At 61.1% G+C, this 23,663-nt stretch overlaps 2 protein-coding genes and 1 non-coding gene across 4 annotated transcripts in view; 1 reads left to right on the top strand and 2 right to left on the bottom strand.

Moving 5' to 3' along the window:
* The window catches only part of Poldip3 (DNA polymerase delta interacting protein 3), a 32,746-nt gene extending 30,035 nt beyond the window's left edge, over positions 1-2,711 (bottom strand). The window contains exon 1 of one of the 2 annotated variants that reach the window (XM_078052621.1): positions 2,532-2,711. In XM_078052621.1, the coding sequence (XP_077908747.1) occupies positions 2,532-2,590 (59 nt within the window). In that variant the 5' untranslated portion in view covers positions 2,591-2,711. The remainder of the gene's footprint in view (positions 1-2,531) is intronic. The other variant, XM_078052620.1, reaches the window with a different exon arrangement.
* Positions 2,712-2,976: 265 nt separating this feature from the next.
* LOC120888814 (U12 minor spliceosomal RNA) lies at positions 2,977-3,126 on the top strand. Its single transcript, XR_005732491.2, has one exon. It is a non-coding gene; the product is annotated as a U12 minor spliceosomal RNA (small nuclear RNA).
* Positions 3,127-5,421: 2,295 nt separating this feature from the next.
* On the bottom strand, positions 5,422-23,123 carry Cyb5r3 (cytochrome b5 reductase 3). The gene is made up of 9 exons (XM_078052622.1): positions 22,999-23,123; positions 16,240-16,371; positions 13,554-13,626; positions 13,103-13,209; positions 11,605-11,734; positions 11,089-11,172; positions 10,920-11,005; positions 9,604-9,703; positions 5,422-6,314 (listed from the first exon to the last, which is right to left on the bottom strand). Exons 1-9 carry the CDS (start codon positions 23,017-23,019, stop codon positions 6,142-6,144), a joined length of 906 nt encoding a protein of 301 aa, XP_077908748.1. The 5' UTR covers positions 23,020-23,123; the 3' UTR covers positions 5,422-6,141.
* Between the last annotated feature and the right edge of the window lie 540 nt (positions 23,124-23,663).

The raw sequence follows: 23,663 nt of genomic DNA, 5'->3' as shown, positions 1-23,663 counted from the left end.
CAGCTACCTCCCGTGTCTCTGATAGAGAGCCCTGGATAAAGTTTTTTCTCTTTGTAGTTTCCAGAAGAGATTTAATCCAAACACAACATGTTCTCCAGTTTCTTTTACCCTAGTCTTCTGCCCTGCACACCTGCCCTAACATTCTTCACCTAACAGCAGTACTCTTGCACTGAAAATTGGATCATGTTATTTCTTCACTGAAAAAGACTTCAACAATGACAATGACAAAATAACACCTACTGAGCGCTTAGTACTGCCAGGCTCTTTTTGGAGCACTTTAGGTATATTGATTTACTCAGTCCTAATGAAGTAGGTATTATCCACTTCTATATGCAAGGAAAGGGAGACAAGGAACAGTTAAGCAATTTGCATAAGATCATATGGAAGAGAGAAGGAGGAGGGAACTGAACTTTGGCAATCTTACTCTAGAGCCCCCATCTTTACCTAGTCTGTCCCCAGGGGTCACATGTTTCTATTCCTTTAAGGAGATGTCCATGACAACTGTCATCATTTGCTAAACACTTACTACAAGGTACGGGCTTAAAACATTTACTCTTGTATTTAATTCTATCACCAGGAACACTATTATAATATGATCTAGGACACTGGCCAGCTCAGAAGTTACCTGGCTAGGCGCAGAACCTAACAACAGTGGAGCCTGCTGGGTGGCTGGCTGCACAGCCCTGCTCTTTCTGAGGATCCACACATCTCCCTTTCCTGCAGCCCTACCCACCTCAACACAAGACTGCACACATCAAGGTCAGAAAAGTACAGATTGGCGGGGCTGGGGATATAGCTCAGTTGGTATAGTCAGTGCTTGCCTTGGATGCACAAGGCCCTGGGTTCAATACCCAGCACCATCGAAACAAGAAGAAAGAAGGAAAGAAAGAAAGAGAAGTACAGACTGAATAGATACTACAGAATTGAGAGGAGCAACTTCAGAGAGCTCAGGACCGCCCTGGGAAGGGGCTCACTCAGGAATTACTGAGGGAACTTCTAGATTCAGAAGCACCAGAGGATCCAGCACCAACTCCACATCAGTTACGTGAGGGGAAGACCTCGTTGACAAACATACTGCTTAGGTGTTAAGAACCAGAATCCAAGTGAAAGTGCCAGCTGGTGAATCACAGGGTGGTGGCAGTAGCAGTTGTAGTGAATATGCGCGTGGAGGGTGTACATTTCAGGCAAGAATGAATTTAGGATGAATTTAGAGAATGAATTTAGAATGAATCGGGCATAACTTTCCTAAGTTCATATATGAATACACAACCAGTGTAACTCCACCTCATGTTCAACCACAAGAATGGGATCCTAATTAGAGAAGTTATACTCCATGAATGTATAATATGTCAAAACACATTCCACTATCATGCATATCTAAAAAGAACAAATAAAGAGAGAGAGAATGAAATTCTGGCCAAAGACACAAGGAGTCATTAATAATAAACATCTGCCCAGGGAATGTATGTTTGAGAAAACAGTGATGTTTCTCAGCCTGACGATTTTACAGAGACGTTTAAACTTATTTAGTGTGTACTGGAAAACTACTGGCCAAGGTCCCATTTCTTCATACAGGCAACCTTAGCTCACGCCAAGCTGGAAATGCCATAATATTTAAGAGTCCTAGAGAAAAGTGCGGTGCACAAGCTTGCAATTCATTTCCAAGACTCCTCCCCCAGCAGCTCCAGGACATCCGGAAGCCCGTCCCACCTGTTTTCTGCCCTTGCCTGAGGCCAACTGGGCAGCGGTGACAGGTGACAACGCTCTCAGAGGCTCCGTAGCCTCGGGCCAGTCACCCCACCACTCCCAGCCTCGAGTTGCCAGTCGGTAAAATGGGGATGCCATTAACAGTTAGCAACCAGGGGCGCAGGCGCGCCCCTGAACCCCCACCACTCGGAGCACCGTCTGAGCCCAGGAGTTTTAAGGCCAGCCTGGGCGACACAGCGAGACGCCCGTTTCAAAAAAAAAAAAAAAAAAAAAACGAAAAGGGTGGTCAGGGAGCAGGCGAGGCACTCCGTCTGTGGAAGCGCTTAGGAAACCTAAAATGCTGTGCAAGGGGGCGGCTGCTAACAGGCGGCTGGGAGGGGACTCGGAGCTCGGGCTGGAGCCCCAGCTCCGTATTCCGAGTCACTTCCCCGCTAAACTTCGGCTGTCCTGACTCGAGGGGGGTGGAGACGCGGGTGGAGACAGCGCCGGGACCCCGCAGGACAGGGCCCCTTGCCGAGGAGGGGCGCGGCGCGGGGCCCCGGGAACGCGGCCCTGCGGGGCTACCGCTCCCCACGCGCCGGGCTCCGACCTCGCAGCCGTCCCACCCGCCGCCCGGGGTCCGCCCGCCCCACGGCGCCGCCAGCCAGTGGGCGACGGGGCGGCCGGGCCGGCGGCGGCGGCGGCGGCGCGGCCAATGAGGAGCGCGGTTGAAGCAAGGGGCGGGCGCAGCCGGCCCTCGCGTTGCGCCGGGACCGCTCCCTCCTCCGCCCTGAGCTCTGCTAGGCCGCAGACCCCGTGCTCCGAAGAGAGAAAAGGCCACTCACCGTCCCTTCGTCGCCGCTCCGCGCTTCCGTATCAGCTCGTCCAGGGAGATGTCCGCCATCTTGTGCCACCGAGCAAGCCAAGAGCAGCTTAGACGCCCTCAGCCCGCGAGCCCGCCCCTTCGGCCGCTACGGTGAGACGATCTGCTTCCGGCGTCCGTCCAACCAACTCTCGCGACAGTTCACACGAGGCAAGGACCGGAAGGGGCGTGGATATTCCCATCAGCCTTCGCGATGCGTACTCCTTATCTGCATAAAGAGGGTCTGAGCCCAGGGGGTCCTCTCTTTTTCCTGAACAAATGAAATTTAAAAGGTCATAAGAAATTAATAACAAGTAAAACAAACCTCAAAAGAATGAGGCTGTAAGTTTAAAGAGCAACTCTGTACTCACCATAGGTTTAATAAGAATAGAATCTGCTACCCAGGAAGTGTAGAGCTCCCTTTCTTTATGCCTTAAACTTATGAGTAAGGAAAATAACGATTCGGGGTGACGCCCGAATCCTCACTGCAAATGTGAGACGAATTTTTGAGCGGGTAAAGGTTGCCCCTAAGGTGACCCGCCTACTTTGCGGGATGCCTGGGAGTCGCGATCTGCCCGTCCCCTATAAATTAAAAAAAAAAAAGTACACGTTTTTGAAACGCTTTTATTTCTCAGTGGCTAGTGACGCTATCTTTCAGCGTGGGAAACTTTTCATACATAGTGAGCCACAGTGGTGGTTAGTAGGGACAAGTACTGTCCTCGGAAATTCCTCAGGTCCCGCTTGCTTTGAGGTTTTCATCGTGTGATGTTGGTTTGGGTGAAAGCTGCAATTCCATTGGTCGCAGGATTTTCCCAAGCAAATCGCTCACGATTCTGCGCCTCTCCGGTAAAATGGGACAAACGACGCTTGCCATTGGGCAGTTAACTAGTCCGGTTCGTTACTGTTCCATATGTGCCATGGCTCTTCATCTTGCACCCTCAAAACCTAGCTGTTAAGACGCTGGGTGGGATCCTCTCTTGCCCTAACCTAGATAAGTTAAAAGATTAAAATGGTACTTTTTCCCGGAGCCAGTACAATGAATCATTAACTGTATCATTTAATTCTGGGATGGTGTCTCTCCCCTGGGCTTTGGGACCTTCTTGGGGTCTTTCATTGTCCAAAGACAAGGATCACCTGCAGTTAGGGGTGGGGACTGAGGTGGGGCAGCCCAGGGGCACTTCGGGGTCCTCCCAAGATCCCCTGCTTTCCTGGAGGGGAGAGTCCCTTTACACACCTCTGAGCCAGGCCTTGGGTCTGTCTGGGGACGCACAGGACTTTGGTGTGAACAAGCTGGAACCTCCAGCAATGCAGCTGGGCAGCAGCCAGAATTCCACTCCAAAGTGTTTGGAAATTGACCCTGTTGTCCCAGGAGTGCACTGCACACGTGGGGCTGGGAGAGTCCGCAGGGACCTTGCATCTGTGCCAACTGCTGTCCCTGTGGGGTTCTGCCTCCTGGGGCACTTGGGCTCAGTGCTTGCTTAATGATATATGCACAGTTTGGTGTAAATGATTCTTTATTGCTCTTTCATAAGGTAGTTGCAGCTTTGTGTGGATCTACTGAATTCCTTGCATAGGGAGGTGGTACTGCCTGTGAGCTCTTTCCAGGAACATAAAAGGGGCAGCTGGAAACGTTATTCAAGTGACCTCGGCCTGGGAGGAAGGGGACTCAGCTCCGTGAGTGAACTGACCTGGTTCACTAATTGGTTCTGTTTTTGAGGTGCTGGGGATTGAACTTGGGGTCTATCACCCAACCACAGCCCAGCCCCCTCAGCCTTTTGTGGATGGGGACACTGAGGCCAGAACTGGTCCAATTCCTCTTGTGGACTCGAGCAAGACCAGTTTCAAATCCTGATATTCTGGCCCTGTTTTCTCATCCTCAGACGGGACAGGAATGAGACCTGGTGTGTGTCAAGTGCTCCAAATAGTCCCTGCACACAGTATGGGGAAGGGCCATGGGGGCCTGCAATTCCTAGGCAGTCATGGCCTTGCTCCTGTATGTGGCCCAGGACCAGGGGCAGTATGGAAGAGGGGCCATAACTCTCAACCCCTGAAGACGGGGCCAGCCTCCCTGGCCCTCACCACTTCCTCTGCCCAGGACCTTTGCACCTGCTGTTACCACTCTGTGGAACACCTGCCCCAGTGGAATCGGCTCCTTCCCTTCTTGGAGCTCATGTGCATCTCCTGGGAGGTTTCTGCAGCCCAGCTTTAAGAACATTCCTCCCCTGGGCCTTGACCTATCTGCTGCCTTGAAGTCACCATCCTGCAAATGGTACGTCCTGTTGGTGTGCAGTGTCCTTCCCAGTGAATGCCAGGACCAGGGGGCAGTAACAGGAAGGGGACCCAGTCGAGCCCCACACGTGGGCCCAGGTGTGAAGGAGTGTGGGTGTGTGGCCGCCCTGGCCCTGGGAGCCAGTACAGGGCTTTGTGCTTCTGACCAGTCTCCAGCCAGGAGCCGTTCAGGCCAGAGCCGGCCTCGCCAGGGGACAGGGGGGTAGCGACCCGCCCCCTTCCTCAGGCTGTCGCCAGAAGGTGAACGCCCCACTGGAGGCCTGGGGGCCTTTCCACCAGCCAGGAAGGGACAAGGCTGAGCCCCCGGGGCCACACCCTGGCTGGACCTTCTTCCCAGAGCCGGAGCAGGAGAGCTCAGTGGTGGGTGCTGGTGAGGAGGGAGGGGGGCCGCCATCACTTCCAGACCGTCAGCTGGAGGCAAATGCGCCATGATCACCTGGGCTTCCGTCAAGGGCCCGATGGGGGGAAGCCGCTGGCGGACAGGGGCCCAGTCAGCCGTGGCCTCTGGCGGCCGCGGCTCTTTCCTAACTACCCACAGTTAACTCTGTCCGCGGCAGAAACAGACCCGGCTGCGGCCACAGTCGTCGGCATCAGCAGTTTACTTCAGCTCTCAGCTGGGACAGCGGACAGCCACTGTCACGGCAGCTGGGACAGGAGGCACCGCTCAGGTCTCAGCGAGGCAAGGCAGGCAGGCGGAGGCCAGGACAGAGGGACAGAGAAATGCCAGGTTCCCTGCAGGGTCACTGTTACCGGCCGAGCCCTCCCCACCGGGCCTGGGGGCCACCTCCCGGGGCCGGGGGACTGCTGGGGCCCGGGTGGGACGCAGCTTCTCATCCCTGCCACACCCTCCCATGGCCTTTGGGTGTGACCCGACTCTGCTGCATGGGGGCCATGTCCCAGGGCCCTGGCTGGGACATTCTGGGTCACCTGCAGCTCTGGGCTGCCAGGAGGGCTGGGTGGGGTGCGGGCAGGCAGACTCGGCCTGTGCCTTGCTGTGGGGGGACCAGGGTGGGGGGACCGGGGTAGACCAGGGGTGGCATCTCCAGTAAGACCCAGCTAGTGCCAGATGGGAAGCTGTCCCCAAGGTGGCCAGCAGTGGCCCACCTGAAACAGAACCTTGCTCCCAAAGGGCCCCTCAGGGGCCAGCTCAGCTGGTGACCACCAGGGCACGGGCAGGCCAGGCTGAACCCGGGGCCCCAGTGTGCGTGGGGGTGACGTGGGGGAACCGATGGGAAAGAGTGGCAGTGGGGGGCGAGCATGGACGTGGAGAGTTCCTGGCGACGCGCGTGGGCCAGCGCCGGCCATCAGAAGGCGAAGCAGAGCTCCTTGGCGTGACCCACGCGCTCCAGGTTGGGCAGGCAGGCGTACTGGATCATGGGCGGGGGGCCACACATCAGCACCAGCGTCTCCTCCCCGGGGGCCGGCAGGTGGTCCCGGATCATCTCCTCGTTCACGAAGCCCTGGCTGTAGTCCCAGGCTGTGGGCGAGAGACCAGGTGACTGCGGCTCGCTGACTGCCCGCTGCCCCCCACCCCCTTCCTTTCCAGCAAACACAGGCTGCAGAGGGTGACCAGCGGGCCCCACCCCAGCCCTGACACCTGTGGCTTTAGGCCCCGCCACTCGAGGGGCCAGGAGCCCTTCAGCGCTCCTTGCGCTGCACTTCAGTTTGCAAAGCCTCCTGCCTCCATCTGGCCTCTCGTGGCCCCCACAACCACCCGTGGGCTGACAGGGCAGGGCGTGCTGGCTCCGTCTTATAGATGTGGCTCAAGGTCATGCCAGGAGGCAGGGACAGTGGAGACACAAGCTGCAGGTCCACGGTCCCCGAGCCAGTGCCGGGCCCTGGGCAGGTCAGGGTGTGGTCCTCGTCCTCCCACAGGCTCTGGCCTGACTCCGCCCCCACAGGACATGGGCCCCTAGGAGAGGGCCTCGTCCACCGGGTGTCCTGGGCCTGGCACACAGTGGGTGCTCAGTGACCGAGCACGGTGGAACTTGTCCCCTGAAGTAGGGCCGCGGGCCTGCAGCAGCTCAGCCCCAGCTGTCCATCACAGTCCATCTCTGTCCCGCAGACCCCCAGGCACACCGTGTCCCCGGGCCCCCTGGGTCTGGAGCGCCTTTTCATTCCTCCAGGTAACTGGCAACATGGGGGAGGGGGCGGGTGCTCGTCGACCCCCAGGGAAGAAGTGGGCACCAACTGCCCCCACAGTGGCCAGCAGGGGTGTGGCCCTGGGCTGGCAGGGCTGTGAGGGAGGTGGGGCCAGGTGGGGGCAGCAGGGAGGAATAGGAGGCAGGCGTCCACCCGGGCTGCAGCCTGCCAGGCACCCCCCATGTGTGGACTCTCAGTCCCTCCCGCCTGTCCCACAGAGGTCCAGGGGAGAGGGGTTCCCTGCTGCTCCCCAGCAAGGAGGGCGCCCCGGGCCTGGAGCGCGGGGCAGGTGCTGGTCACCAAGCTGCGCCCCAGCCCAGGCCCCGACTGGAATGCACCATTTTTTGAGATTTTTTCCAGTGGGACAAACACCAGTTGGGACCTAAGGGCATCTGCGGCTGTGGCCTTCCCACATGACCATGCCAAGCAGCTCGGCCCCAGGAGGTGCAGGGGCAGGCCAGCTGACGCCCACCACCCGCCTCGTGCTTCCCACCTGACGAGCCGCGGTGGAGCCTGACCCCCGCCAGCCCCCAGTTCAGCTGGAGGGGTGACACTCGGGCAGCTCCTCCCGCGTGGCTTGGGAGGGGGACAGGGATGGCCAGAGAGCGCGGCAGCAGGGAGCAGGGCTGCACGCCCGCGGGGTGGCATAAGGAAATGGCAGAACAGACAGAGGGACGCTGGGTCACCAGCACCTGCCTTTGGTGCTCCTACTGGCTGGGACAGTGGCTTCCTGCCCCACGTCCCCCAGCCCTGAGCACCCAGGTTTGTTCTTTGCCCCCGGAAAGAACCTTCTCAAAGGCCAGGGCAACGCGGTGCTGCAGATGCCCAGGGTGAGGGGCGCGGGCTGACGGGAGGCACCTGCCCAGAGGGACCGCGCCCCCCGCGGCACCCAAGCCCGCTCACCGGGGCTCCTGGGGCAGGAGGGACCGAGATGCTGACCTGGGCCGGGAAGTCTACTGCCCTGGGCAGGGGTCTTCCTCTCCTGGACCCCGCGAGCCTCCCCTTGGCTGCCGGGAGACGGAGCGAGGCGCAGGCCGTGCGCTCGTGGGCACCTCGGCGCGTTGGTCCACCTCATTCCCGGCTCCGCTTCATGGCCCTGCCCTGGCTCCTCTTCCACCCCCTCGCACCTGCACCCCGTGACCCCCCGTGTGACCCCCGAGCTTCCTGTCCCCCTCCTAGAACCGGGGCACAGGGAACGTCTTCACAGCTGGGCAGCAGACTCGGAAGGACTTTGTAAAAGGCCACCTGGGAGAAGCCATGCGCCAGACGTGAAATGTGTGGCTGAAGACACGCGTCCCCTGCAGGAGGGGGACTTGGTGGGGCTTCCTGGGGAAACCGCAGGGGGCCGCCCGGTCCTGTTGGACTGTGGGTCAGGCGGGAACAGATCTCCCCATGACCCTAACTGCCCAGGAGGTGGCCCACATTGTCACATGCCACCAGCAGGGGTCAGCACTGGCCCTGCCTGGCTGGGGACTTCCCTTTGGGGGCTAAAGTTGGACCTACCCTTGGGGCACCATTAGTCACTGAAGCCAGAGGGGCCACCAGAGGCCCCCCACGGCCCACCACCGCCCCCTGCCCCCTACAGATAAGTAAGATAATGTTCCTTTTGTTACTGGAAAATGCAGCTCCAGCTCCCAGGCCAGGGGCCTGCGGGCTCCCCAACAACAGGTGGAGGGTGTGGCAGGGAGGGGACTGGCTGGGAAGGGCTGTCACCAGTCCAGCCAGAGGCCTGAGGACACAGCTGTCAAGTCCCGGAATCCACCAGGCCCAGGCCTGGCTCAGTCTGGAAGGCCTAGAACCCAATTTGGTCATCTCAGAGGGCGCCAGTCCCCAGAGCCTCCCGCAGCGGGCGCCGTGTGCCCCGTGCTGTGGGGGAGTCTGGGGGAACGGCCGCACTGCTCAGAGCAGGAGCAGAGCCAGCGCAGGAGGGGGACGCAGACCAGGAGGGTGCTCAAAGAGGCGAGCAGAGGAAGGGCCTGGAAAGGCCTGGCCACACCGGGCCCAGGCCGACCCCACAGGCCACCCCTGCAGGGGCCGGACACTCAGTTTCCACCGTGCCCTCGGGTCTGGCTACCCTGGAGCCAGCACCACTGGCTCTGCCCCCCAGGAAGCTGCGGCTGCTGCTCTCCTTCTGGCCACGGAGCGAGCTGCTTCTTGTACCCTCATGTTTACCTACAGCAGGAAAGTGGAGCTAGCCTGGCTCCCAGAGGGCAAGTTTTGGGGTGGCCCTCATTCACTGCCTCCTACACGGTCAACGGCCTGCCCACCTGGACGGGCAGAACGCAGGTGGTCACACCAGCCAGGCCCGCTCCCAGGCTGTGGTGGGAGGACAGTGGAGTCCGGCCGCGGCCACCCCGCCTCCCAGCACCACCCCAGAGAGCAGCCTCCTCCGTCCAGAGGGGCAGCGTCCTGGCTGCAGGCCTGGAGCCGAGACCTGGAACAGGTCCAGCCCGGCTCTGGCGTTTCCCAGCTGAGCGACGTGGGGCACTCACGTCCCCTCTCTGCGCCCTCGTTCCTCATCTCAAGAGGGGCCCACACCACTGCCCTCTCACAGGGTCACGGGGACACCAAATGGGACGCACCAAGGGCCAGGGCAGCCACCCCCCGGGGCCTCTCGCTCTCACCTTCAGGGGCCTTGTCCACCGTGTACCAGAGCTTGAAGCGGGCGGAATGTTCATTCCTCAGCTCCTCCAGCTCGGGCCGCAGCAGGATATCCTTCTCTGTCTGCACGGACAGGGCCACATGGTGGGTAAGGGGACAGGGACCACCCTTGGAGACGCTCGCCAGGGACAGCCACCGCTCCCACACTGGGCAGACTTCCAGCAGGGCAGAGGGCACAGCCCACCAGAGCCCGAGGGACGCCTCGCCTGCCCCCACACCCACCTAGGGAGCCCTGAGCTGCCACCAAGAGGGTCGTGGTGCCCACACGGGGCTGGGCAGCTTTTCAATGCCGCACACTACAAAGACAAGTGGCAACACAGAAGCCAAAACCACAGGGGACACTCAACAGGACTCAGAACAGCACAGGGACGGCCACCCCAGGGGCTACGAGACCACGCAGGAACCGTCCCCTTCAGATGGAGGCTTCGCTGCCCTTGGCCCTCCAGGCCAGCTTCGCAGCTCAGGGATCAGGGCCTGCGCCCCAATCAGGATCGCGGACACCACCCGCCCTCAACCTGGCCCAGCCCCTCTGCAGCAGCCCCACCAAGCAGCTCCCAGGCTGCAGGTTTCGGCCCAGCATCACCCCCTCCAAGAAGCCCTCCAGGACTCCCCCGGGGGATCAGGGACTCCCCTTCGAGATCCTCTACCGGAGCCCCTGACCACAGGCCGAGGCCCAGTGTCAGCAGGTCATTCAGAGACAGGGCTCCTCAGGTCAGTGGGCAGTGTCCCTGACTTCATGGGACTCTGAGAAACAAGGCCCAACAGCACTGCCAGCCAGAGAGGGGCAAATAGTGCTGGGTGAAGGGCAGGGTGGACACTCCCCAGCCAGGCAACCCAGGGAGGGTGACTTTGACCTTCAGGTGCATGATCCACGGGGCCTGAAGGCACTGAGGGACACAGGGCAGTGGGCAGAAAGAGGACCAGCATGTACCTAGTACTGCAGTGGGGTGACCACCTGGCTGACAGGGAACAGCCCACACGTGGCCTGGCCCCTGTGGGACCCCACGGCTCCGGCTTCCAGGGCCTCAGGTGGGAGGCACAGGCCCCTGCTGGCCCGGGAGTGGGCGTCGACTGTGTTCCCAGGCTGTAGGGGGCAGCTCCCTCCAGCGGGCCCAGGAGGTGGGGTGCACCTCCGCCTGTCTGCTACACAGAGCCTTCAGAGACCCCTCCCGTGCCAGGCACCCCCCATCCAGAGCCATGTGGGACCCTGGGCAGCCTGTCCAGCCCCATCTCCTGGCGGTGGAAGCCAAGCTTACACATCTGGGTGACGTCCACTGACCTGGTTGGCAAAGAGCAGGTGGCACACAGTGTGGTCATCCGGGTCCTTCATGATGGCGCGGATCACCTGCAGCATCGGGGTGATGCCTGCAAAACAGCACCTGCTTGTACCTGTGCCTCCTCCCACACCTGGACCTCGGCCCATGGCCACTCAGTGGGGGTCCCCGTACCTGTCCCTCCTGCGATCATGCCCACAGACTTCACCGTCTTGATGACAGGGTTGGATTTCTTGTCCGGGCGGATGGCAAACTTCCCTGGGGGAGGAAGGGGGGTGAGCCGGCTCAGTGGGCCAGGGAGGACTGGGCTGCAAGGGTCCAGGGAGGGGGCAGCGCCACACAACCCAGGACAATTAGGTGAGAGAGGAAGGTGGAGACCCAGGGCCCCACCAAAATGCCAGAGGGGATTCCAAGAGGAGTCTGCAGGAGGAGAGTGCAGAGGCTGGTGCAGGGGAGGCTGCCAGGGTCTTGTGCTGGCTTGCTTGGGGGCACTGAGTCACCCAGACAGGAGGTCTGCAGGATGGATCTGGCCCCAAGGGCAGCTGGCCAGCCACCCCAGTGCTGGCCACCTATCCCCTAAACAGCCAGGGAGGCTCAGGACGGCTTGCCCACCAGTCTGCAGCAGAGACTCGGGTCCCCCCAGCACACGCCTCTCTGGGTCCACGCAGCCCGGGGACCAACGCGCATCACCTTTGCCCTGGTAGACCAGCAGCCCGTTGGGGCCCCGGAACTCGATGGTGTCTCCGATCTGCATGTTTTCCAAGTACTGCGACATCTTCCCTCCGTCGGGGAACTTGGGGTGGGTGTCCTTGAAGTAAACCTGCGGGACAGCTCGTGCAACTTGGTCCCTGCCTCAGGGACTCGGGGGTGCACCTCCTCGGGGTTCTCATGAGGCCCGTGTGGCCTTCTCCCGGAGGGACCCTCCCCCACCAAAGCTCACCACCCGTGTTCTGTGCCCCAGGAATCCGCCCTCCACCCCATGTCCCTGGGAGAGCAGGGTCCCAACTCCCACTGGGACTCCGCTGGCCTGCACAGCAAAGGCCCCGGGACCCAGTCCTCCTGGCCCAGGTCTCTCCTTCTGTCCAGTCATAAAACCATTGGCCTTGGAGCGGCCCCTCCCCAGCCCTCGGGACCACGGCCCTGGGAACCGGGGATAACTGGGAGACGGGACAGCGGCACTCTGCCAGGGCTGGGCGGGCGTCCAGGGGCACCGTGCTGGGCATGGCTCACGGGTAGAGTACCTGCCTGGCAGATGCGAAGCCCTGGGGTCCACCTCCAGCACCAGGAAGAAAGGGGGGCCCAGTGACAGGGCTCAGGGGTCCCTGGAGGCGCTGGGCAGGGAGGCCAGGGACGTCTGCATCTTGACCAGGGAGTCTCGAGTACCCGCGGCCGACAGCCTGGGGGCTCTCACCTGCTGGATGTGCTCCGAGACGGGGTCGCCCCCTGAGCTGTGTTTCTAATCTTATAACGTGGGACATGCTGCTGGTGGCAGTTTTCTCTTTCCACTCATGTGCATTTTTTTGTTTTGGGGGGTACCAGGGACTGAACCCAGGGCACTTAGCCACTGAGCCACACCCCAGCCCTTTTCTGTATTTCCTTAGAGACAGGCTCTTGCTAAGTTGCTTAGGGCCTCACTAAGTCGCAGACGCTGGCCTTGAACGTGCCATCCTCCTGCGTCGGCCTCCCAGGCCTCATGACCGTGCCCGGCGGCAGGTGTTATTGAAGATCCCTGCCAGGTGCTCGGCTCTGGTCTGCTGCTCTGACAGCTACAAACTGTCCACGGTGGGCATCCACTTCCCTCCCAGTAACAGACCCCAGGAAACCCCTGGGCCCAGCTCCCTGAAGGATATTCAGTTTCCTCACAGGCTCCCTAGTGGACCTGTGGGCCACAAAGGCCCTCTCATAAGCACACTCGTCACCCGGCCGTCACTCCTCGGGAGTGTGTGTCCACTCCAGCCGGTCAGCCTTCCTGGCTCCTTTCTGCAGATCGCCTGTCCTTGTTTCCAGACGCCCATCCTGGCCCCTGGCCCCACCCTCTGCCGAGACCCCTCATTTGCTGTTGCTGGTAAACTATAATTTGCTGTTAACTCAGAAACAGGGGCAAGGAAGCACCGGGCCTTCAGGGACTGTGGGGACTCGGGTGTGGCTATGCCACACTGCCCCCTGAAGCCGCGCCTCGGGACCTCACCTTGATGACCAGGTCCACGAAGCCCTTGTCGTCATCACTGGACACAGGTGTGTAAGGACGAATGACCAGGTTCCCGTTGATGCGAGTGGAGAGGTAAATGTGCTGACCTGCAAGACAGGAGGGGTCACTCTGGGCAGGGCGATCATGGCAGACCACCAGGGCCGTGCACCTGCCTGCATTCAAACCCCGGCCTGCTCTTGGTTCCCACAGCGCCACCACCACCCCAGGGGGCCCCCAGCATTCCCAGCTTCCTACCTCTGTCCCTGCTGGCGCCACCACCCAGAACCCCAGGGACCTTCCACTCACATCCTAACAGACTCATCCCCCAAGGCCTGGGACGCCGTCACCTCCCTCTCGAAGCCCTTCTGCTCTCCCCGGAATTGCCAGGCGCCCACCTCGCTGACCTAGCGCCCAGGTCTGCAGCTCCCTGCGGCCCTCGGGTGGGACTCACCGATAGGGAGGCCCAGGATGTGCTGGGGCGACGGCAGGGCAAAGCGGAAGCGCCGGGTGTCATGGCTGATGACCTGCAGAGAGGCCCAAAGCCGCCGATGGCACCCGGGGCAGGGGCACTGCCGCACCCCAGGGCCCCCCTCCCCAGGGTCCCCGTGCGTCCTTCTGAGAAGTGACGCTGACACGGGAGACGCGCACACACCAGGGCCCTCTGCTCCTGCAGGTCCCTCCCTGCCACAGCCCCAACAACAAGGGGGTCAGGGCAAGGATGGACCCAGGGCTCCAAAAGTGCCCCAGGGGAAGGAGGACCCAGCCCCTGCTGAGCCGGGGCCTGGGAAGAGCTGACACAGGCCACACGTGGCCCAGCTGCCCAGGTCCCGCTGCAAGGCGGGCTCTGGTAGCCACTGCGGTGGCCCTCGAGAGATGGCACAGCCAGGGCCAAAGGGGGCCGTGTAGGGCGGTGGCCCGGCAGCCCCCACTCCCAGGACCCGGGGCCTGCCACACCAAGAGCCCACAGCCAGGCCTCCGCTCTGCACCCTGGGCCCGGGACAGCTGGGCTCCCTCGAGGTGGCTAAGAGCCAGGCCGGCTGAGGAAGGAGCTGAGGCCAAGCCCAAGTCCTCCCCAGTTAAGTGGAGGGTCCATCAAGGCCAGGGGCAACATGGTGAACCGGTCAGAGCTGGGACCAGACCCAGTGTCCTCTCTTGCACCAGGTGTCCGTATGTGGCAAGGTCCCCAGTGGACAGAGAACCATCACTTGGGGGAAGGACAACGGACTTTGCTAAAGGGACAGGTCATCACAGAAGCCTATCCTGGCGGTCTGAGAGCTCCTGACCCTTCGGAGGACAATGACCTCTGTGGTTCATGAGCAGAGACAAATGTCAGGGAGGACAGGGCCCAGGTGCCAGCTGGCATGGGCTTGCGCGTGGCCTCTCTGCCCCAGCCCAGACATCAAAGCTGCCTCCCCAGACTCGGCCCTCAGGGCAAATGGAGCCTCAAGCCTCCCAGGAGTGGAGTCCAGGATTACTGAGTGGTCAAGGTCAGACATTTTTTGTTGGGATTACAGAAATGAGAGAAGCCACTGGGAACTATGGGGCTGGACAACCTCCAGGCTCCAAAGAAGCAACAGCAGGCCACCAGCCACCGGCCAAGCCAGAGGGCAGCGTGGGAGGGCAGAGACTGACTGCAGGACATCTGCACCTGCTCCATCAAAGGGACCGGTCCTTTGTGTAACATCCCTGTGACAAACACTGGACTGTCATTCAGAAACGAAGCGGCTTTGGATTAATCATGAACACATATCCATGCCCCAGGGCCGCGCCAAAAAGAAAACCAGGTTAGCCACAAAGAACCCCGCGTGCCCCTATCTGTCCTGCGCACGTCACATGCGTGTGAGTGTCATGCCCAGAAGACGGCCCACGTTACAGGCCGACTCGGGGCCAGCGCCCCCCCACTGGGCCTGGGACGCAGCGACAGGATGGGGCTGGGGCCAAGGGACCATGCAACCTCACAGTTTTCACAGTGAGCGCATCGGGACCTTTTGTACTTCTAGAATCCAAAAACGCCAACAATCTTAAAAACTGGTTTCAAAATATTATGATTTCGGGCTGCGGCTGGGGCTCAGGGGCAGAGCGCTTGCCTAGCATGTGTGAGGCCCTGGGTTTGATCCCCCAGCACCACATACAAAGAAACAAACAACTAAAAAAATATTAAAAAAAAAAAAAAAAAAAAAAAAAAAACTACCATTTCATTTTGGTTAAAAAAAAAAAAAAAAAAAAGAGCGTGTGTCCACGTGCAGATAAAATATACGGAAAGGGTGAGAGGAGCGATTTATTTTTTATTTTGCAATTTTTTGCTTCTGTCTGGTTTTTAATTTTTCTAAGAACTTGGGATCCCCTTGGTCCCAGAAGCTGCAGGCTCTAGCCGCAGGGATCCAGCGGGGCTCAGGTCAACCCTGCTGGACACCAGGGTGGGTGGAGGCCGGGCCTGGAGCAGAGCCTTTTCTGCCCCGTGACTCAGGCCTCCCTGCCATGCCTTCCTAAGGCACCGAACAAGGCCAGGACACAGCCCTGACCAGGCGGCCAGGCGACGGATGGAGCAGCCTTCGGTCCTGCTCAGAGGACCAGGAGAGGAGATCAGAGGGGGCAGGAAGCCGGGGCCAGAGCAGAGACCCCGCAGGGAATCCATGCAGACGCAGAAAATGGACAGATCTTCCGGGTCTGCATCCCAAGGGACTGGGAGCCCTGTTCCCTCATCTTCTAAACGGGGTGCACACCCCAAGTCATGAGGAGCTGAGGCCAAGCCCAAGTCCTCCCTAGTTAGGTGGAGGGTCCATCAAGGCCAGGGAGCAACATGGTGAACCGGTCAGAGCTGGGACCAGACCCAGTGTCCCGACTGTCCCCCAGGCTCTCTTGCACCAGGTGTCCGTATGTGGCAAGGTCCCCAGTGGACAGAGAACCATCACTTGGGGATAGGACAACGGACTTTGCTAAAGGGACAGGACATCACAGAAGCCCATCTTGACCTTCCAGGGGCTGAGTGGGGTCAAAGACCTCGTTTCAATCCCCCTGCCACTTCCTGGTGGCCTCGGCAAGAGACGTCACCTTGCTCTCTGCACCTATAAAATGGGCAGAGAACTGACAGGGACCAGAGTAGGTGCCTGGGACACCAGGGGACGCCCGGCACCCACCTCCTTGTCGATGAGCCGCAGCGGGTACTTGATGTCGGGGCTCTCGAGGGTGATGGCAGGCGAGGACCGCTGGAACAGCTTCATGAGCAGGCTGTAGAGGAACCAGACCGGGGACAGCACCGCGTGGCCCAGCTGCAAGGACAGGGGTGGACCCACCAGGTCAGCGCAGGGCAGGAAGGAGCCCGGCAGACACCAGTCGGTTCCCACCCCAGACCCCTGCCCACCCCACCGCCCACCTGCAGGCGCTCCACCATCCACCCGGCTGCCTGCTGGGGGAAGCTACAAAACCGGACAAATGACACCCGTCCCCACACTCCTCAGTCTTCTGAGCTCAGCACCCGGAGAAAAAGTCCCTGGAAAAGCTCCACGTCCCCTGGAACAGGGACTCAGACAGTGACACATCTGAACAGATATTCCTTTCTCACTCTGGCTGCTGGGAAGCTCAGCATGAAATTAGCCCCGAGCACTGTGTCTTCGGGGCACTCGCTGGGAGCCGGGCCCTCTGAGGGCCTCCGCGGCACACAAGGCAGAAGGCCAGGGTCCAGAGAGCTGTGGCCCTCGCTGCGAGAAGTGACTCAGCCGACCCAAGCCCCACTGGCTTGCTGTGGTGGGCTCTGCAGGAGACAGGAGCCACCTGGTGGCCCTAAGAAACTGGGTTCAAAGGGGCAGTGGAGCCCCGCAGGCCTCTTAGGTGTGGACAGTGGGTGGGTCCTTCGGTGGATCCGAGTGGGTGATCACTGATTCGTCTACACCTACTTAGCTGCGCTTTGTACACTGAGTAAGGGAGGAAGCTCCAGGTGGGGCTCAGCCCAAAAAAGCAACAGCCTGCCACCGGCCACCGGCCACCAGCCAAGCCAGAGGGCAGCGTGGAAGGGCAGAGACTAACCCCAGGACATCTGCCACCTGCTCAATCAAAGGGGCAGGTCCTTTGCGTAACATCCCTGTGACAAACACTGGACTGTCATTCAGAATGAAGTGGCTTTGGGTTAATCATGAACAGACATCCATGCCCCAGGGCCGCGCCAAAAAGAAAACCAGGTTAGCCAAAAGGCCCACAGCTGTCATCCCAGCAGCTCTGGAGGCTGAGACAGGAGGATCGGGAGTTCAAAGCCAGCCTCAGCAATGGCGAGGCACTAAGCAGCTCAGTGAGATGAGACTCTGTCTCTAAATAAAATATAAAATAGGGCTGGGGGTATGGCTCAGTGATCCAGTGCCCCCGAGTTCAGTCCCCAGTACCCCCCACCAAAAAAAAAAAAAAATCTAAGGCCAAAGAAGTGGACGAGCTACGTAGGCTCCAAGGGGTTGAACGGCACCCCCCCCCCAAACAATGTGCAAACCTGAGGCTGCGCCTGACTTGGAAATGGGGTCCCTGCAGACGTACGTAGGACCCATCAAGTGGCCCTAGACCCCGAATCCACCCAACAAGGACACGTGAAGCCACAGGTGCCGGCAGGAGTGACGGCCACAGCCAGGCAGCAGGCAAGGCCACCACCCCTTGACTGCAGATTTGTGGCCTCCAAGATGGTGGGAGCAAACGTCTACAGCCTTGAACTGTTTGTGGTGACTCAGGGTTGCGCTGGGGACGGCCGAGGCCAGGAGACAGAATGATTAAATGCACTGGTGGTTTCAGAGGAGCTCCTGGGCCAGGAAAGAAAGATTTACAAAGAACAGGGCAGAGCCTACTGTGAGACTGGAATGAGGACCGCGATCACACAGCGCTCAGAGCTGCCTCCGGTCTGGGCTTCAGTCTGCGGCTAAGCAGAGGGTTCACGAGCTCTTAGGAGAGGTGCACTGAAGGATTCGGGGTCAGAGGAACAAGTTCCGGTCAAATACCTTACACACACAGGTGGGCGGCCACACACACACACACACACACACGTCTTATCCTAGGTAACGCGGGAGGAAATGAAGCAAACCCGACATTCCTGCAGCTACACTGTAACTGTGAGATCATTTCAAAGCTAAAAAGTGTCACCAGGTGCAGTGGCACATGCCTGTGATCCGAGTGGCTTGGTAGACTGACACAAGAGGATCGTGAGTACAAAGCCATCAAAAGTGAGGTGCCAAGCAACTCAGTGAGACCCTGTCCCTAAAAAAAAAAAAACAAAAACAAAAAAAACCAAAATAGGGCTGGGGATGTGACTCAGTGGCCAAGCGCCCCTGAGCTCAATCCCCAGTGCCAGAGGGGGAAAAAAGCCAGGGGCTGCTGGCTCAGTGGCACCCGCCTGTAACCCCAGCACCGGGGAGGCTGAGGCAGGAGGGTCACAAGACCAAGACCAGCCTGGGCAACTTACTGAGACCCTGTTCTGCCCCCCACAAAAAGGCTGGGGGTATAGCTCAGTGATATGATAGAGACCCCTGGATTGAGTCGGAGGAGGAGGAGGAGGAGGAGGAGGATGGGCGGGAGGAGAAGAGAGGCAGGTGCATACTTGTGGTTCAAACAGATTGAGAACCAATGTTTACGTAAACTGATCTCAAGAAAGCTAGCCCACCACTGGTCCATGTATCCTCCCTAGTACATCTTCCCAACTTTCATTCTCTCAGCAAATGACCCTGTGTGTTCTCTTCTTGTCATAACCCTACAGTTCTCCTTTTCACCTTGGATGCCAGGAAGCTCAGACCCAAGTTCCCGGCTTGCATGCAGGCCTCTCTGCTCCCTTGGGATCTGCACAGGCCTCTCCCGGCAGCACATTCTCACTGCCCCTCTCCTGGAGGCCCCGCGGGGACCCCCTGCCCTCTAACAACTCAGGCTGGGCCTATGTGTCCTGTCTAGAAACAGGGTGAGGCCCACAGTCGGGCTGTCCTGCCACGGGACCTGTGAGGTGAGACCAGGCGGGGCCCAGGTCACAGAGGGGTCTGTACCCTGGTAAGTGTGGGGTGGGCGCTCGGGGGGGGGGGGGCAGAGGTGCTCTGAGCTGCCCGTCTGCAGTCACAGACCCTTTGTTGGGCTCAGAACAAAACGCCTCCCCCAGCTGAGGCCTCGCCCTGGGGCTTCCCTGGCATGTGACCAATGGGTCTAAAAGGAAGGGCCGAGGGTGCCCATAACCCACCCGGGCCACGGCCACGGAGCACGTCTCGCCACCACCCACTTCACAGGCGCCCGCTGTGTGCCAGCCACCCCGCGGCGGCTCGCCCATTCTGGGGCTCTTGGCTCTGGTGGGCAGCATGGGCTCTTAGGTCAGAAAGACCTGGGTTCAAGTCCCAGCTCAGGACCTTGGGAACGTCTTCCCAGGTCCCGCACTGGACTATGACAGCCCCGGCCCCTCTCTGGAATCCAAGGGGACAAGGACACTCTGATGATTCCCCTGTGATGGACGGGGGCCATGCCAAGCAAGAAGCCATATCCCCGGGGGGAATCGGTGCAGGGTCAGGTGAGTGAGGACAGGTTCGCAGAAGTCACCCCTGTTGGGAGCCCTGGCCATGAACTTGGATGACACAAGCCAGTGGGGCTGTGTGGTGCACCCGCGAGTTTTAATTTCCCCCAGCACTGCCGTTCAAGTGCACGGTCAAGTGTCACGCACAGCCCCCTGCCCTGGGGACACATCCTGCAGCTCCACCCCAGCCTCCACCTCAGTGGCAGGAGGCAGGGACAAATAAGGGCCCTGGGGGGGCCTGGGCCTTGGTTCCCAACGTTCTGTGGCTCACCCCACCTCGCTCTTGCCTGAGCCCACAAGCGCTGGCCTGTGTCAGGGCCCTGGACTCTGGCCAGTGCTCACACCCACCCGGGCTCAGCTGCTGAGCCAGCTCCCGTGTGTTCCCAGGTACCCCTGGAGTGTCTTGTCCCCACTGCCCTGGTCCTCAGTGCAGGAAGCACTCAACAAATATTTGTGGAATTAATTACTGAAGAGACAACAGCACACCCCCCCTCCCTTTTTGTCTGGAAGTTTCCAGAACCAGGACAAGAGCCCAGCCCATCCTGTTTGTCTCATGCCCTCCGCCAGGCGGCCTGGGGTCTGGGCTGCTCCTTCGCCTGCCTCCGCCCTGAGGGTGCACAGGGTGCAGAGGAGCAGCTCACAGGGGCGCCCCTGTCAGCACACAGCCAACCAGCGCTCTGCCCCACGGCCTCACACCACCCCAGGCTGCCGTCCACCAGGGAGTTGCTACCACTGCTCCCTCCCATTTCAGGTGAGGACAATGACCTAAGCCCAGGGACACTTATGGCCACTGAAAGCAAAGCAGTGGACTTTTTGTGGGGGCACCAGGGATTGAACTCAGGGGCACTTAACCACTGAGCCACTCCCCAGCCCTTTTTTAGATTTTATCTAGAGACAGGGTCTCACGAAGTTGCTGAGGCTGGCTTTGAACTCACAATCTTCCTGCCTCGGCCTCCCAAGTCTCTGGGATTACAGGCGTGCGCCACTGCACCTGGCAGAGGTGAACTTCTGATGTGTAAAAATTCCTATCTGGCAGCTGTGGGCAGACCCCCCCACCCCAGGAGCACGAGCCAAAGGGGCAGAGGTCACCGTGGCCAGGAGACTGGAGGGTGAGGCCTTGGTCTCTGCTCCCGCCCATGGGAGTAGAACAGGCTTGGCCCCATCCAGGTCCCAGCAAACCAGCAACAAACCGGAGAGATGCTACGGCCCTCCCCAGGTCCTCCTAAGCTGTGCAGGGGGCACGCACACCCCACCCCACCCATCCAGCCCCCTGGAGGACCTCAGGGCAGCTGCCTCCCAGCTCTGCCCCACCAGGAAACCCACCGCCTGCCTCTCCTTGCACCCAGGACATCCCCAGGGAGCCCCGAGACAGTCCCTAGCTCCCTCACCATGGTCAACAGGCTGCTCCCAGGCAGGTGCCCTGCCCAGCTGCCCACCCCTGCAATTCCTCACTGGGACCCTGGGACCCACTCTGCCCAGGCCAGGGATGGGAGGGGAGAGAACCAGCTCACTCACCAGTGCCAGCTCCCTGGCCTGGGGCTCGGACAAGCCAAATAGCAACTTGTTTACCTGTCCGCCACCAGACCGCCTGCTGTCCCACCAGGATCTGAGGGCCCACCTCCCTCACGGCCCTATTCTAAGCAGAAGGAAGTGGGAGGGAGGAGAGGAAGTCCTGTAAGGGGGGCTCTGGGCTGGGCTAGGAGTGTGAGTGAAGGAATCAGGAGGCGGCAGGTGGATGGCTCAGCCGCTTTCCACGGGGGAACAGGGCCATGCTTCCCTGGGCTGGGGGTGCTGGGCCACAAGGCACAGAGCTTCCAGGGGCAGTGGGAACACCCTGTACCCCCTACCTGTGGTGGGCCTGTGGGGGCCTGCTGAGTGCTCAGGCTGGCTGGAAGCTAGAGAGTCCAGGACAGCAGGCCAAACCGCCAACGTTCTCCCCAGATGGCTGGCCGACTCTAGTGCCAACCCCTGGACCAGGTCCCCCAAAGTGTGGAGGAGGCCTCCCGCAGGGCCTGCACCACCCAGATAAGACCTGATGCACTCAGCCCAGCGGCCTCTGCCAGGGCATGCAGGATGCCTTGGATGGGCAGGTCCGGAGGCCTGGCTCAGGGCGTGCTGTGGGTGCCAGGGCCCAAGCTGGGGTCCCAGCAGAACCTACAGTGCAGGGGCAACCCCAGACACCCTTTGGACAGATGAGGCCAGGGGTTGGTGGAGATGTCCCGCTCCTAGACATGGCTCTACCTCTCACAGGGTCTGCTCACCGCACAAGATCAGAGCAGCAGGGAATCCAGCAACTGGGCCAGAAGGCGAGAAGCCCCTGGAAAGCAGAGCAGGGAAGGGGCGGGCGGGTGGCCTCAGACCTCTGAGGCTGCCCTTGGTCCGAGTGTCCCCCAGGTCCTGGGCAGGCTCACTTTGATAAGCAAATGCCCAGCACAAGAGGCTTCTGCCTAGATCCCCAAGCAGGAGCCTCAAAGCCCAGAGTGGGGAGGAAGGTGCCCTGTACGAGGTGGTGCCTGGGGTGGAGGTGGCCTCTGCTCCCAGTGCCGCCTTCCCACACTCAGTGAGCCACCCCTGGGGCCAGGGGGTGTGCCTAGGGGCGGTGTCCGCCCTCTGTAGTCACAGCTCTGTCCACACGGGCACAGCCTCCACTCCCCCCACAGTTGTTTTTAAGAAACTGGAGAGAGGGAACTGGCCCAGGGGTGCACACCTGTCGCCCCAGCTACTTAGGCAGAGGTGGGAGGGGCACTAGAACTTAAGATCCGTCTGGGAAAATCAGGGAAAGAAATCAGAGAGGACAGGGCCTAGGGGGAGGGGAGAGGGGCAGGGCGGGCCTGGGGGGAGGGGAGAGGGGCAGGGCGGGCCTGGGCCAAGCAGAGTGACAGCATGAGTGGACAATGCTGCCCCACAGGTCCAGGATCCCGCGGTGCTGCGGGCCGCGGGCCAAGTCTGGGTGGCATTTCTTCATCTGCGAAATGGAGCTAACGGCGCCGCCTCAAAGTAGGGTGGCCGCGCAGCCTTGGTGGGGCAGGGGCAGCCGAGCCTCGGGAGCGCCGCGGCCCGCCAATCAGACCAGCCACGCGGTCCCACCCAGCGACGCGGCGCCGCACGCGCCCCCCGCCCCGCACGCCACGCGCCCACCCTCCCGCACCCCGCCCCGCGCCCTCCGCGCGCGCCCGCCCCGCGCCCACCCTCCCGCGCCCACGCGCCCGCGCCCGCCCCCGCCGGCCGCACACACCCATCTGCGCACTTCAGCGCCGCACGCGCCCGTCGCAGCCTCGCCCCGGCCTCGGCGCTGCGCGCGTCACACTCCCGCTCTCACGGCCGCGGGGCAGGAGCCGCGGTGGCCCCCGCCCGGCGTCCGCCGGCCGCGCGCCCCGCCGCCTACCGTGCTCAGCTGGGCCCCCATGGTGCCGCCGCGCTGCGCTGCTCCGCCGCCGCCCCGACCGCCGGCCGCCGCCCCAGCCCGGCCCGGCCCGCCCCGCCCCGGCCGCGTCACCTGGGGGCGGGGCCGCCCGCCGGGGCCAGTCGCGGAGGGCGCCGCCCGCTTCCGCCCGCGAGGGCCGCGCCCCGGCCGCCCGGTGGCCCGCGGCGCTGGGGACAAGATGGCGCCAAGCGGGACGGAGCTGCGCGAGCTGGCTCCGCCCGGGTCCCCGCTGCGCCGCCGGGCCACTGCCCACTGCGGCCCAGGTGCCTCGGGCCAGCCCTTGAGCCTTGTTCAGGGGTCAGGTCGTCAGGTCGTCTGGCCCCTGCTCCACCAGGGCTGCCCTGACCCTTAGTGTCGCAGCACCTCTCCACAACCATCTCTGTACCACTGGGCATTTATGTGAAGTCACCCTGCGTGTTCTCTCCGGAGGGTCTGGCCCACGCGCACCACCCCCTAGTGAACTCTAGGCTCCTTAGGGCTGGGGCCTGGAGTAGCACAGAGCTGCTTGGTCTTAGCATGTGGCTTTAGCACCTTGCTAGGGTGCTTTCTAGGCCACAGAGTCTTGTCTGAAGGCAGCAGAGGGTCATCCTGAGGCTCCTCATGTCCCAGGATCATCAGGTCTTCAT

Source organism: Ictidomys tridecemlineatus, chromosome 6 (genome assembly GCF_052094955.1).
Source record: "Ictidomys tridecemlineatus isolate mIctTri1 chromosome 6, mIctTri1.hap1, whole genome shotgun sequence".
Taxonomy (NCBI): Eukaryota; Metazoa; Chordata; class Mammalia; order Rodentia; family Sciuridae; genus Ictidomys; species Ictidomys tridecemlineatus.
Note: the sequence above shows the minus strand (reverse complement) of the source record. Positions and strands in the feature narration are given on the sequence as shown.

What these genes read in the sequence shown, in the direction of transcription:
- Cyb5r3 (XM_078052622.1), bottom strand. Translation starts at nt 23,019, where the DNA reads ATGGGGGCCCAGCTGAGCACG. An exon ending in TGCGGCTCATCGACAAGGAG is followed by an intron (nt 13,627 to 16,239) that starts GTGGGTGCCGGG and finishes GCCTCTCTGCAG; the next exon opens with GTCATCAGCCATGACACCCG. An exon ending in ACCTGCTCTTTGCCAACCAG is followed by an intron (nt 9,704 to 10,919) that starts GTCAGTGGACGT and finishes CTGTCCGTGCAG; the next exon opens with ACAGAGAAGGATATCCTGCT.